The sequence below is a fragment of the Condylostylus longicornis genome, unplaced genomic scaffold (genome assembly GCF_029603195.1).
Source record: "Condylostylus longicornis isolate FDR11 unplaced genomic scaffold, ASM2960319v2 ptg000145l, whole genome shotgun sequence".
In the NCBI taxonomy this organism is placed as follows: domain Eukaryota; kingdom Metazoa; phylum Arthropoda; class Insecta; order Diptera; family Dolichopodidae; genus Condylostylus; species Condylostylus longicornis.
The window spans coordinates 1,491,322-1,504,705 of record NW_026578113.1 but is presented as its reverse complement, the minus strand read 5'-3'; the positions used below and the strand labels follow the sequence as shown (position 1 = coordinate 1,504,705).

Genomic DNA, 13,384 nt, shown 5'->3' with positions numbered 1-13,384 from the left:
TGCAGAGATTGTTAGTCAATCAGACAGTAGCCAATTATAACTAATATCACTCGGTGTGTAGTTACAATGTAATATTGCCAGCTAATATTTTCTTTTGTTTCTGTTAAAATTTGGTATTGAAACACAACACCAGTCACATAAAAATCACATTTGAAATATAAAATTTTAATAGCTGAAAGTTATAACTCAAACTCACGTTATATACAATTATATTAGAAATCTACGATCCTTTAATAATATTGAGAACTTTTTCTTTATATATGCAAATGATTAAATAAAATTCTCATCCCATATGAAATATAGCGCTTATATATTTCTATCAGTCAAATTATTTCGATATAATCTTAAAAAGGAAAACGAGTTTATAAATTAATTTGACATTATAATTTTCATATTATTTAATACGATTTGAAATTAATCAGGGTTATTGCAATGTCTAACAAGTTTGTTGTTTTTTAATCCTAACATTTATTTAATCTTTAGAAGAATTAACAGATGTTAAACATTGTTCATATGCATAAATTATTATTAATCACAATATAGGAAACATTTAATGTAGATTTTAAAATGAAAAAATTTGAATTTCAAAATTTCTACTAGCTTAATTTGTAGATTGATTTTAAAATGTAATTGGTTGTCATTCTCTCCCAGAATTATATTTTTGAATTTCAAATGATTCTGTTTCAATATTTATGAGGTTTAAGTAAAAAAAAAATATTTCGATGTATAATAACTTAATTATATAAACAATAATAAATTACATAATTTACAATATAAATATAGTAAAAAAATTATGCAAATTATCTAATAATTTTGAATATTCTAAATGAATGTATAAAGCCCGCCCGCAATAAGATTTTAGGAATTTTATGCTTTAAGCGTAAAATTTAAAAAAAAAAAATTGAAATTTATTTTTAATATATAATGTATATGTTCATTTGTATGTATATATATATAAAGGTTTAAAATATGGACATGGGAAAATATAAATTTTAATTTAATTTGGAAATATTTTTCTTTATCAGTATATTTTTTATGAAATTGTGAATTGATTTCATATAATTAAATTTATTAAAAAATGATTTTCTATTGTTAATTTACGTGCATTATGTTAACTACAAGAAGATATACATATTATTATATATATATGAATTTTTATTATGATCCAATGACATTATGATTGATTCCAGATGTAAGCAATATGTACATTTTTTTTTCTTTATTAAAATCATTTTCAAATTATTTTCAATTTTGTAAAATTTTCTGTCAATATGAACAAAATTTAACTGTATTATTGAATTAAAATAGATGTAAAGGTATACATACGTCTAAATTTTTTTGAAATATTAAATTTTTAGGGGGAAAAAAAAATAAAGAAAATTATGGGATAAGTTTTATAATGGCGTTGCCTAAATTATAAATATTGTAAATAAATTGAATGAATTTTGAGTGGAAACGAAGTGTTTTGAAAAATTGAGGTTATGAACTTCAATATTTTTACTTAATATAATAAAATTTGTAAATTTTTTTGAATTTATAATTTTGTTCTTCTTATTTTTTTTATTAATATTATAATCAATAATCTATTATTATTTTTCTTTTACAAAGTTATTGTCATTTGAATTAAATTCATGATATTGTAACATAATATCATTTTTCGTGCATATAATTTTCTATACAAAACACATATATACTACATAATTGTAAATTAAATATAATAATATGTAAGTCATTGCAGACGTAATATGAATTATTGTCAATGATTTATGTACCTACTCGCTTTTTCTTTAAATATATGAACTAATTTTTGAGCATGCTCTCAATTAAAAATTTACAAAATTATTTAAATTGAGATCAAAAGTTCAATAATTAGATTTTCCTTCCAATTTTATAGATCAATGTCATATAAAATTGAAGCTTATTTGGAAAATTTTGTGATGAAATTTGTATTATAGAATTATTTTCTGTAATACGAAAATTGAACAATAATAATGCAGTCATTAAATTGATTAACGTCTTAATTTTCTTAATTTGCCTTAGAATTTATTAAAATTATGTTACCACTCCATTACGTTCTACAATTATATTGCTAGAATTAATTGACATTATTCCATAACATTACTTAATAAATTTAATATTAAGTTCTATTTCAAAAAGTAAAATTTGAATTTTCCAATTTATTTTATGCCTTGTGTTTCAATTGTATTGCAATTATACATTTAAATATTGTGCTGAGAAAATATCAAAAATCAAATTATTAATATAAAAATTTATAATTGGTTTGAAATTTTTTGAACGGAAATTGGTTTATGTTAATAGTATACATAATATGTTGAATAAAATTGTAATATATATTGAAACATGTATTGCGACTTCTGAAATTTGTATAAATACCTATATGACATTTAAATAATATAAAATTCTTCCTTAGACTACTCGAACATTTAATTTTAATATTCTTTAAGATTAAAATCTAAATTTAAAATAACAAAATTGAATATTTATATAATATTATGTTATAAATGCTATAAGAGCAATAGTTCTAACAAAAAATAAATTTCTTTGAATTTCATGTTTTGATATTGCAATTCGCAACATATTTTTTATTCTATATAATATAGAAAAATCTATATAATCCTCTCTCTATATAATTAAACCCATATATGCACGTACCATATAACATTTTGATTATATTAAATCAAACAAATTTTTTTTATTCATTTTTCTTTCAATTATACTTTGCATACTCATTTACATAAAATAAATTTATAATAATCTTAATAAAAAGGAAAAACAAAAAAAAAAAAATATGATATAATAACATTTTTGCTTTCACTTTATTTTCATAAATTGGTACAAGTTCAATCAATGTGTAAATAATTGTAACTTAGTTAAATTAATAATGAAAAAAAAAACATGATTTTATAAAAATAATTACAAGGAAAGGAAAAAAAAATAAATAATAAAAAGCACGTGCTTTTTAATTTCAATAAAACAACGTATAGGTTAATAGAAATGAAATAAAAAAACATTGTAAAACAAAAGACTTAGGGGAGAAACTTTATTTATTTTTTCTTTTCTTTTTTATTTAATTATTGCAAATCATGTTTTTTAAATATGTTTACCTAAAATTAGAACAAAAACAAAATATGAAAGATTATAAATTAGTTTAAGACCCGGAATGCTTTATAAATTTTGAAAAATTTACAAGCTTTAAGATTATAGAAAGCTATAATAAAAGGTTCTCATACATGTATAAATGCTCATGTACTTTTATTTATAATATTTGTTATAAATTGTTTGATATGATAATTTTACGAATTTATATTAAAACAACTTATTTTATTTCCTTTTTATATACATTAATACATATTGATATATTATGTATATATGTATGTGATTTTAATCAATATATGTTACCGAGCCGATCCCTAATATTATATTATTAGATCAAGAGTTTAATATCACGAGTTATATATGATTAAAAATAATTTTATTACTTTTTATTATTTATTATGAAAAATACAATAAATGCTCGTTAAAATTAACTATTAATAGTATTTTAACTACAGTAAACGTAATATGGTTATATAGATAAGTATTACCAGATAAGAAAGGGTTTTCATTAAAATAACTTAAATAATCCATTTTGACAATATTATATATAATTACATGATTTGGCAATTACATATACAGGGTGTCCCGTATATAAATGGAGTGCTACATTTTGGTTTCGAGTTACAGGGGTAAAAGTCAATCATGATTGATTTTTTTATTTTTTAAAATTTTGAGTTTAAATCCGTGTCTGTGTGAGATAAGCGCATTGTTAAATGCATGATTTGGAAACATCAGAATAAGGGTTTTCTTATTATTATATTGTTTAGTTATAATCTGTCCAGATTTCGGAATCAAATGACTTTAAAGATCTTGAAAAATTTGAAATTTTAGCTTTTCCCTTTTGAAAAACGTTAATTTTCTAGGTAACTTAACATTGGAGTTTATTTCAATTTTAGCACAATTAGCAACCTTGTCAACAAAGCTTCAAGTTGATATATGAGTTACAAAGCTACCTGACGTGGTTTCGAAGTTTTTAACAGGAATAGCAAGTTATTGCAAGTATTATTTTATAACGATTTTTTTTGCTCCAATGATTTAGGAAAATGTACAACAATTTTTCAAAATGGTGTCTTTCTTCTGTTATACAAATTTTCAATTTAACAGCAGAGTTTCCTTTGCCATTACAAAAATTAATAACCCGAAGAATATAATATTATGGTGCTTTTCATTAATACAAGCATATAAGTCAGTTTTAATAGCTGAATTATTAGGGCTAAAAAAATATGCTTAAGAAAAGAAAATTCATTTACTTTTGGATTCTATTAAATGAAGTTATATAATTAGTCACTAATATACTTAATGACTGTATTATCAAGTTCTGTAATTGGAAATTATTGATATATGATTTACATATACTCATTTTAATTTGATAATAATAATATATGTAATGAGATAAATTAAATACTGATCTAATATGTCTGTACTTAATTTGAACTAAATTATCTTTACATTTAACATAATAAAGTCCATATATAAAATGTATATAATATTGACCTAATATCTAATTATCATAAGTGCTTACTTTTTTCAAATCTAAATTCCATATTATAATTTTTATTTAGCTTTAACGTTATTAGATACAAACATAAACACATTTTTTCACTTTCAATTTTAAAATTTACCTACATATTTATGATTGTTATTGTATTTGTTACATTATTACATACTGTCGCTTGTATTTCTTTAACACTTCTTTACTGATATACATTAGAAAAATATTACACAAGAATTACAAATATTTTTATTTTTATAAAAATTTTATACTTACTTTATACTCTATTATTATCTACATCATTACTCTTATCCTTTTTGTTTTTCTTATTTATTGTTTTTGTTCAAATTACTCTTTTGTTTATACATCAATATACAATTACAATATTTTAATACTCTTTATATCTTTATTTCTTTATATACTTTGAATGAATTTTTGTATAGGTAGCAAAACTATTGTACATAGAGAATTTGCTCTCAATTTTTACTATTATTGTTGTCCGGTGGTTGGTTATTTTTGTAAAAAAAAAAAAATTTACTAATCAAACCAAATTGGGTAAAATATTATTCGCAAAAAAAAAGAAAAACAACAAAAAAAAGAAAGAAAAAATAATAAACAAGCAAAAAATTGATGTTGGTGGTTTTAGAGTTGACATTGCATTATACTAGTCACAACGGTAAACATGATTGAGTTGAGCTTTTGTAAGTTTATAAATTTTTTTTTTTTGTTTTTAGCATTTTTTTTTCTGTTATTTTATAGCCGCCGACCATCGAATAACTGTAACAACTTTTATATATATACATAGGTGTAAGTACATAAATGTATATGTTTATGTGTGTACACATAAGAATTTAAAGAGTAAAAAAGTTGGTACATATATGAATAAGATTAAAACAATAAATAATAAAAACAATCATAATTATTTATAACGACAATAAAGTATAATAATCAGGCTTGTATTATGTTATGGAATGTCCCCTTATATATGTAGTATGAGGCTTTTACGTACATATATAAATTTGAAGTTACAATGGTTAACTGGTCGCCTTATTTGTAAATTAATCCTTAAAGCGTCATGGACACATATGAGCAAATGTATATTTTCTTTTCCAGTTTCAATTTCTGAAAAAACATCCGAATCGAAAACACTACATTTGTAAGACTGCAACAATAACTATTTATTTTAAAGCTTGTTCAGCATTACTACCGATGTATTCAGTAATTTCTTTTAAAATAAGTTTGATTTTGCAAAAAACTTGTAATAATTTTTTTTAAATTAATTATTTAGGTTATTTTAAAGGGTTTGGTTTGAACTTACGAAAATGTTAACAAAATATTTTGCCTTATCTGTTAAACCCAAGTAAGGTAATATATATAAAAAATTTTTATAGGAATTTTTATAAGGGATGTAAGTGTCGAGGCCTTTCGACTTATATGGGGGAGGGGTAGGCAAAAAGACTGGTATAGCAGCACTTTCGTGCCTTCCTTCACGGAATTCAGGCACAAAAACACTTTAGAGTAAATTAATGGTTAACCAGTTTGACAAGTTTAAGGAGTTTATTATACCATCCAAGTGCGTTTTGGGTTCGATTAAAATGCCCCGCTATAGATAAGTCTCTGTCCACCTATCTTTGTCTTTCGTTGATTTTTAACACCTATATTAAAAAAAAAAAAAATAAATATGTGAGTTATTTAAAAAATTTGCAGTAAAATCAACATTATACGAAGCTATTATAAGCTATTATCAATATTTAGTGGGAGTTATTAACTGTAAGTGCAATTGTAAGAAAAATATAATTAAAAGTTCTGTTGAGAGCCTTGTACTTTAGCAAAAAATTGGCTGCTTCAACAATATATGTACGTTTGGAGGCTATAAAACTAGTTTATTACATCCCTGGTGTATATATGTATGTAGGTAATTGTTGACAATTTCTCGGTTCTCCTACTTTTCTACATAGTTTACAGAGTGTATATAATTTAAAATATTTGTATATATGCGCAATTAAATATTTTGTACCTGTTTTAATGGAGAAAATAAGAAAAAATAAAATATTTTTTTTCTCATATATACAATTTTTTTCCTTACAATACCCGCTAACAAGAAATTAAAACAAAAAAAAAAACAAATTTAACTCTGATATTATAAAGTTATTTTTGTTTTGTTTTTTTTTTCTGTTTTTGTTATTACAAAGAACAAAAATCAATCAAAATACATACAAAAGTATTGGTGAACTTTTTATTGATCATGTATATCTTATATAAATATTATATATTTGCCTCTATATGCTCAGAAAAAATAAAAAGAAAAAACTAAAACAAAACAATGAAAAATAAAAAAGAAAAGTGATCTTAACTGGGGAAAAATACGTGCATGATAACTGTTAACGGCCGAATATAGATATATAAGTGTATACATATTTAATATAAGAGATATATAAAGCATTTTATAGAGATAGTTAATTTTGATATAAAATTTATAACATTTTAAATACATATATACTCATGTTTGATACATTTTTTATAATCATTGTACATACATACATACATGTTAATGTTGACTATAGAGAGTTTTTGGTGATTTTGTTATTTTCTTTCTTCTTATATATTTGATTTAAAATGCATTTGATATTTATTTTCTTATTTTTTTCATTTTCTTTTTTTTTTTTACCCTGTCATTAAATTTATTATTCATTCCGGGTATATATAAAAGCAAAAAGTTTTTACAGAATTCGCAGCAGTTTTAATTTAAACTTTGCAATAAAATAATTATAACAAATTATTTTTATTAAGTTTTAATTTTAATATAATATAAAAAATATATATTGGAAGTTAAGTTCTCGGTTCTTTAAATTAAATTTTAAATTAAGAGCTTTAGTCCAATATTTTTATATATTAAATTTATATTTTTCATTAATTTATAATTTTAATTAATTAAAAAAAAAAAAAACAAATTAAAATTCAAAATGTTCGTAAAATTGGTAAGTGTATATTGAAAAAGGATTTCCAAACCGAAAAAAAACGAAATTATTTTCCAATAAAAAAATTTTTGACTTTAAATTATTTGATTTTTCTGGCTCTATAACACGAAAATATTTTCATATTTATTAAAATCGGTTACGAAGGATATTATTTATTTTAAGACTTCTATAAAGGATAATAAGTTAATTAATTTAATTGTTGAAATATAAAGTTCGAGAAAAAAAGAAGAATTTAAAATAATTAATTTAAAAAATTCAAAAGGTTTATTCAAAATTGTGATTTTATATATTTAATAAATTTAATGGAAATTGTTAAAAATATTAAGTGAACATTACACGAATTGGAAATTAATTAAAAATCAAATGGATTATTGATATACAAATAAAAATTTTCAAATTATAATTTTTAAGAAAAATGGAATTAACGCAGTTTTTAATATTAAATATAAATTATTTTTTTTTGGTTTTTCTTGAATTTTTATACCGAATTCCAGTAATTCATATAAATAACAAACATTTAAAAATAAAATTAAATAAATATTTGAGAATTTCACTAATAATTTTCAATTAAGAATTGGAATATCTAGTGAAACATAAATTTAATCTTAAATAATGAAAATTTATTAAAATTTATGTGGAATTTATATAATTTTGTAATTAAAATTTGATTATTTTAGAGTTTGTTCAATTAAGTCGATATTTTAGGGGTTTGTACTTGAATTTGTTAAAACTTGTAATTTTAATTTATTTCAATACGGTTTTAAATAATTGATAATTAATTATATAGAAAAGATATCGTAAATTTTTTTTGTATTTTAACAAAATTTTACAAAATTTAAAAGTGATTTTTAATTGAATACGGAATAATTACGAGTATAATTTAAAACATAATTTTTAAAAATCAAAAATATGCAAGGAAATTATTTGAAATTGAATTATGAAAATTCAATTTTTGAATTAACAATCAATTTAATTAGTTTTTTTTTTTTTCTTTAATAATATTAGGTGTTATAATTCAAAATTAAAAAATTTAATATTAAAAAATGTTGTCAAATTTTACATATTTTTAATTGTAAACTGTCAATTATTTCAATTAGATTTAACAACAATAATAGTTGACTAAATTATTATTTAGTCTAATATTAGACTAAAATATTGCGTTCAGTAATTATAATTTTTTTAAAAATTCTAAATTTTTTACTAAAAATATTGAAATAATTAATTTTTTTAAAATAAAAATGAAAACTGCATATTGTAAATATGGAAACAACGAAATTATTTTAATAATAACATTAATATAAAAAGTAAAAAATAAATTTTAATTTCTATTTATTTTTTATTTTCCTTTTTCAATTTTCAAAGGCAATTGCATCATTATTAGCATTAGCTACTGCTGCACCACAACATCAACAACCAGCTAAATATCCAGCTGGTGTTAATCCATCATTATGTCCTGGTTTTCCAATTTGTGATAATGCATTATTGCATAATCCACAACCACATTGGGCAGCACAACCACAACCACATTGGCATCAACCTGCTGCACCACATCATAATCATTGGGATGATGGATCACATTGGGATGATGGTTCACATTGGGATGATGGTTCAGATCATGGTCATTGGAATGCACCAGCTTTACATGGACCAGCAACAAATCATTTACCAGCTGCTGCCGCTGAAAAATATCCAGCTGGTATAAGCCCACATACATGCCCAAATTATCCATTCTGTGATGTTAATGCTGGTCATCATCATGCTGCTGCACCACCATTACCAGGATTTACTGAACGTTTATATCCAGCTGGTGTATCACCACACACTTGCCCAAATTTCCCATACTGTAATTAAGTGATTTCTCATATCTAATATAAAAATGTAAAATAACAAAAAACAAAAAAAAAACAATGTTTTGTATAAATTGTATTTTAATTTTTTTTTATTTGTAAAATTGTAGATAGTTTTTTTTTTTTGATTTGATATATATATATTTAAAAGAACAAAAACTATGGAAGAACATAAGAAAGAAAATTTTTTTTGGGTAAAATTTTCTGAACTTTTTATTTTTGTAAATAATTTTAAATTCATTTAAATTTTTTTTTATTTAAGACTTAATTTTTATTTTATTTGAGTAGCATATTTTATTTTGAATAGTATTAAAAAATTTTTCACACAAATTTCATATAAATTTATAAGTATAAAATATTCTTCAACTATATAATTTTTCCTTCAAAATGTCAACACTGCCAATTCAATATATGAATAAACATTACCTCAATTTTCTCTTAATTTCAAATATCTTTAATTTTTCAATTCTACAATTAATTTTCAATTTTCATTATTATTAATTTTCAAAACTATCATAAATAATTAACAGAAATCACATACATTACAATCATTTTAATAAAAACAAAAACAAAACAATATGAAACTATTCTATACCATATATACTATATACACCATCTGTCGGAAATAAATATCATTTTAAATAATGAAATGTTTAATTGTTTGTGAACATTTTAAGATATTAAAAAAAAAAAGCGATGAACAACATTTGGAAAAGAAGAAAAAATAAATGTTTGATGAAAAAAGAAGAAATTATAAAATGTGTTTTATTTCTTTCTACTAAATAAGTTTTAATTAATTATTTTAATAATTACTTTTGATTAAAGGTTTTAGAAACAAAAACTCTTTGACATCCTGCAAAAATTTAATCATTGTAACTGTAATAATTTCAAAAATTCTATTATTTTAAAAAATTAAATTTACAATTTATTATTTAAATTATATATATATATTATATATATATATATATTTTGCAGTATTCATTAAAATTAAATTTTTATAAGGCTAAAATATAGCAAAATAGTCATTTAATTGATTCGAATTATTTGGCAATATTTTAAGTGTGAATATTAATTAAAATGTACTTTCATACTTTCATAATTGTTTGTATGTTGTCATACAAAAAGTCTTAATAATCTATAATAAATTGCCTTTTATAATAATATTTGAACTTATATTTGGCAAAATATAGAATTCCTGCTTTATTAAAAAGAATTTAATTATATTGTATAATAAATAAAACTTGAGCTATAATATATGACGTAATAACGTAAAATGTAGTAAAGCAAAAATTTGTTTTGAATTTTTAAAAGTAAAAATATATCATAAGTATTATGCAGATTATGAGCTCATATACATTTGTACCAAAAATTCTTGGCGTAATATATATTTGCACATATTATTCTTAAAAAACAAAAACCTCATTGTTGTAGATAAAATTTTGACATTCAATTACCAATTAAACTAAAATCTGTGGCAGGAAAGCAAAACTGCCTAAATCAAATTGATATGGAAGATGGACATGCTATATTATATTTGAATTTTTCATATTCAAATCTGTTACCAGCATGTCGCAAAAACTTATTGTTGACTTTTGTTGACAAAATTTGCTAAATTGTACAAAGTATAATTCCTGATATTTTTAATTACGCAAAATATTAAAATTCGATTTTTCTGCGATAGATTCGCTAATATCGTTTGAAATAATATTTACAATACTTTCATGCAAAGTCAGAACATTCCATACATGTTTGTATAATATTTGTGTACGTGTAGTGTTATCACTGGATTCAAACTACTTATTATGTACACTAATAAAAAATTATTCTTAATCAAAATTACTATAATTGTTAAAATTCTAATTAGAGATATTATTAAAGTATAAAGTGATGAATACGCAATGAACTATTGAACGGGAATCCTGTATTCAAAGGGTTTTATTTCATTTGATCTTTTTATTACGTACGTACAATATAAATTTAAATTATAGTATGTCTTTATTTTTAAATTTTGTAATAATATATTTATGATCTATTAAAAATTTGTGTAGGATTAAAATATTTCATTGTTATCTTGTTAATCTGTGTATATAAAAATTTATTGAAAAAAAAAAATTTAAAAAAAATTTCCCCTGACAATAAATATATGGTTATGGCGCTCTAAATATTTTTTTGTTTCTAATCGATAAAATTTTACCTTTTTAAGTTTAAAAGAAAACTGGGTCCCTTGAGACTAGAGATTAAAAAATTAAAAATAATAAATAAATAGCAAGTGTATACAATTTAATATCTATGTATATACTTTATATGCCCAGTTCATTTATTACAAACAAAACAGTTGGTAATAGATTAAAATCTTTGACAATATTCACAATATTATAATTTTAGATTTCTTCCATATGGGAACATGTATAAGAACTATTTTCATACATACTTAGATTAGGGCCATTGCTATACATATTTATATTTTACCGTTATCTTGTATTAATATAATAATATTTTAGAATTCAGGTTTCAAATTAAAATAACTATAGTAAATCTATACTATATACTAGTACACAATAAATGACAAGATAATTATTCATCTGATATTTGATTATCTAAATATTTAATTGTCTTACTTGAAGCAAATTTTTGATAAACGTTAAAATATCAAAAAATAACTGACTTACTTACTTACTTTACGAAATTTTTATTTTATTCAATTAAAATCTACTATATACAATATATACACATGAATATATGATTTCATAATTTACTTTGTTGGTTGCAGAGAATATTATGTAATAAAGAAGTTATTATAAGATCAACTGTTTACAATAAAGCCCTTTTTGTTTACTATATTAAAAGTCTAAGTAAATCTTGTAATTGAATTAACATTAAAGGTTAGAATTTTAATATAACATACGAATAAAAAATTGAATATTTGAAAAAAATTTAGATTATTACAAGTGGAATGTGAAAAATTGTTTGAAAACTCTAAATTTCAAAGTTTTTATTAAATAAAATGAGTTTTTTCTTAAATTCTTTGTTATCACGACAGTAGAAAGAGTATGAAATTATTGAGTATATTTTTATGGCATTATAATATTATGGAAAATATGCTCTGTAGCAATGTGCAATTATGTTTTTTTAGCCGGTAGTTACGTCAGCGAACAGGGTGCATATAATGGTATAGAAGAGAAAAAAATCAATCCTGTTTATATTAACAAGAGTTTTACTTTTGCTTATATTTTTGTTCATTTTATTTTTTTTTTTTTGCATGTAAAATATTAATTAAACATTGACATGAGACATGTACCAGTATTTTTGGTGCAAGATTTCAGATTAAAGGTATACAAGGACAAAAGGTTAAAATTTTTTATTTTTTTTTATTGTGGCGTATATTTGGAATAACTTTTTATATATAAAACTTACAGATATTTTATTAAATTAAGAAAAAAAAAAAATACAGATTTTTAAATTTTACATTTCCTCATATTTAATGATGATCTCCAAATCTATGTATATGTACGTTTGTATATATTAATATGTAATATTATTTTCAGAAATGCAGTTTAAGTACCACTTAAAATATTTAATGTTATAAAATTTATTTAAGTATTTTGTATAAGTAGAACATGTTAATAATTATATAGCAAAATTATATGTATTGTGCGTGTTTATTTTCTCTCCTATAAATTTTATACCATAAAATGTTGGACTCACCCAAAAAAATTAAATTTGTAGCTGTATAAATAAATTAAATATATTAATTATGTAAATTTATTATAATAAGTAATACAGTGAAATAATAATTGATTGTAATTAATTAAAAAAAAAAAATTGGTTTACAATTATGTTAAACATAAATTATATTGCTTGTGAGATATTGTATAAAAGATTGCATATTAAAAGTATATAGAAAAAAATTTATAAATTCAATTATTCGTGATCGACAATCGATTTAAAGA

The 13,384-nt window shown here is 21.3% G+C and overlaps 1 protein-coding gene across 1 annotated transcript; it reads left to right on the top strand.

The window, feature by feature from the left end:
* The first annotated feature begins 7,335 nt into the window (after positions 1-7,335).
* On the top strand, positions 7,336-9,876 carry LOC129615711 (cuticle protein 1-like). Its single transcript, XM_055531070.1, has 2 exons — positions 7,336-7,587; positions 8,950-9,876. The coding sequence occupies exons 1-2, from the start codon at positions 7,573-7,575 to the stop codon at positions 9,436-9,438; spliced, it is 504 nt and encodes a 167-aa protein (XP_055387045.1). The 5' UTR covers positions 7,336-7,572; the 3' UTR covers positions 9,439-9,876.
* The last annotated feature ends 3,508 nt before the right edge of the window (positions 9,877-13,384 follow it).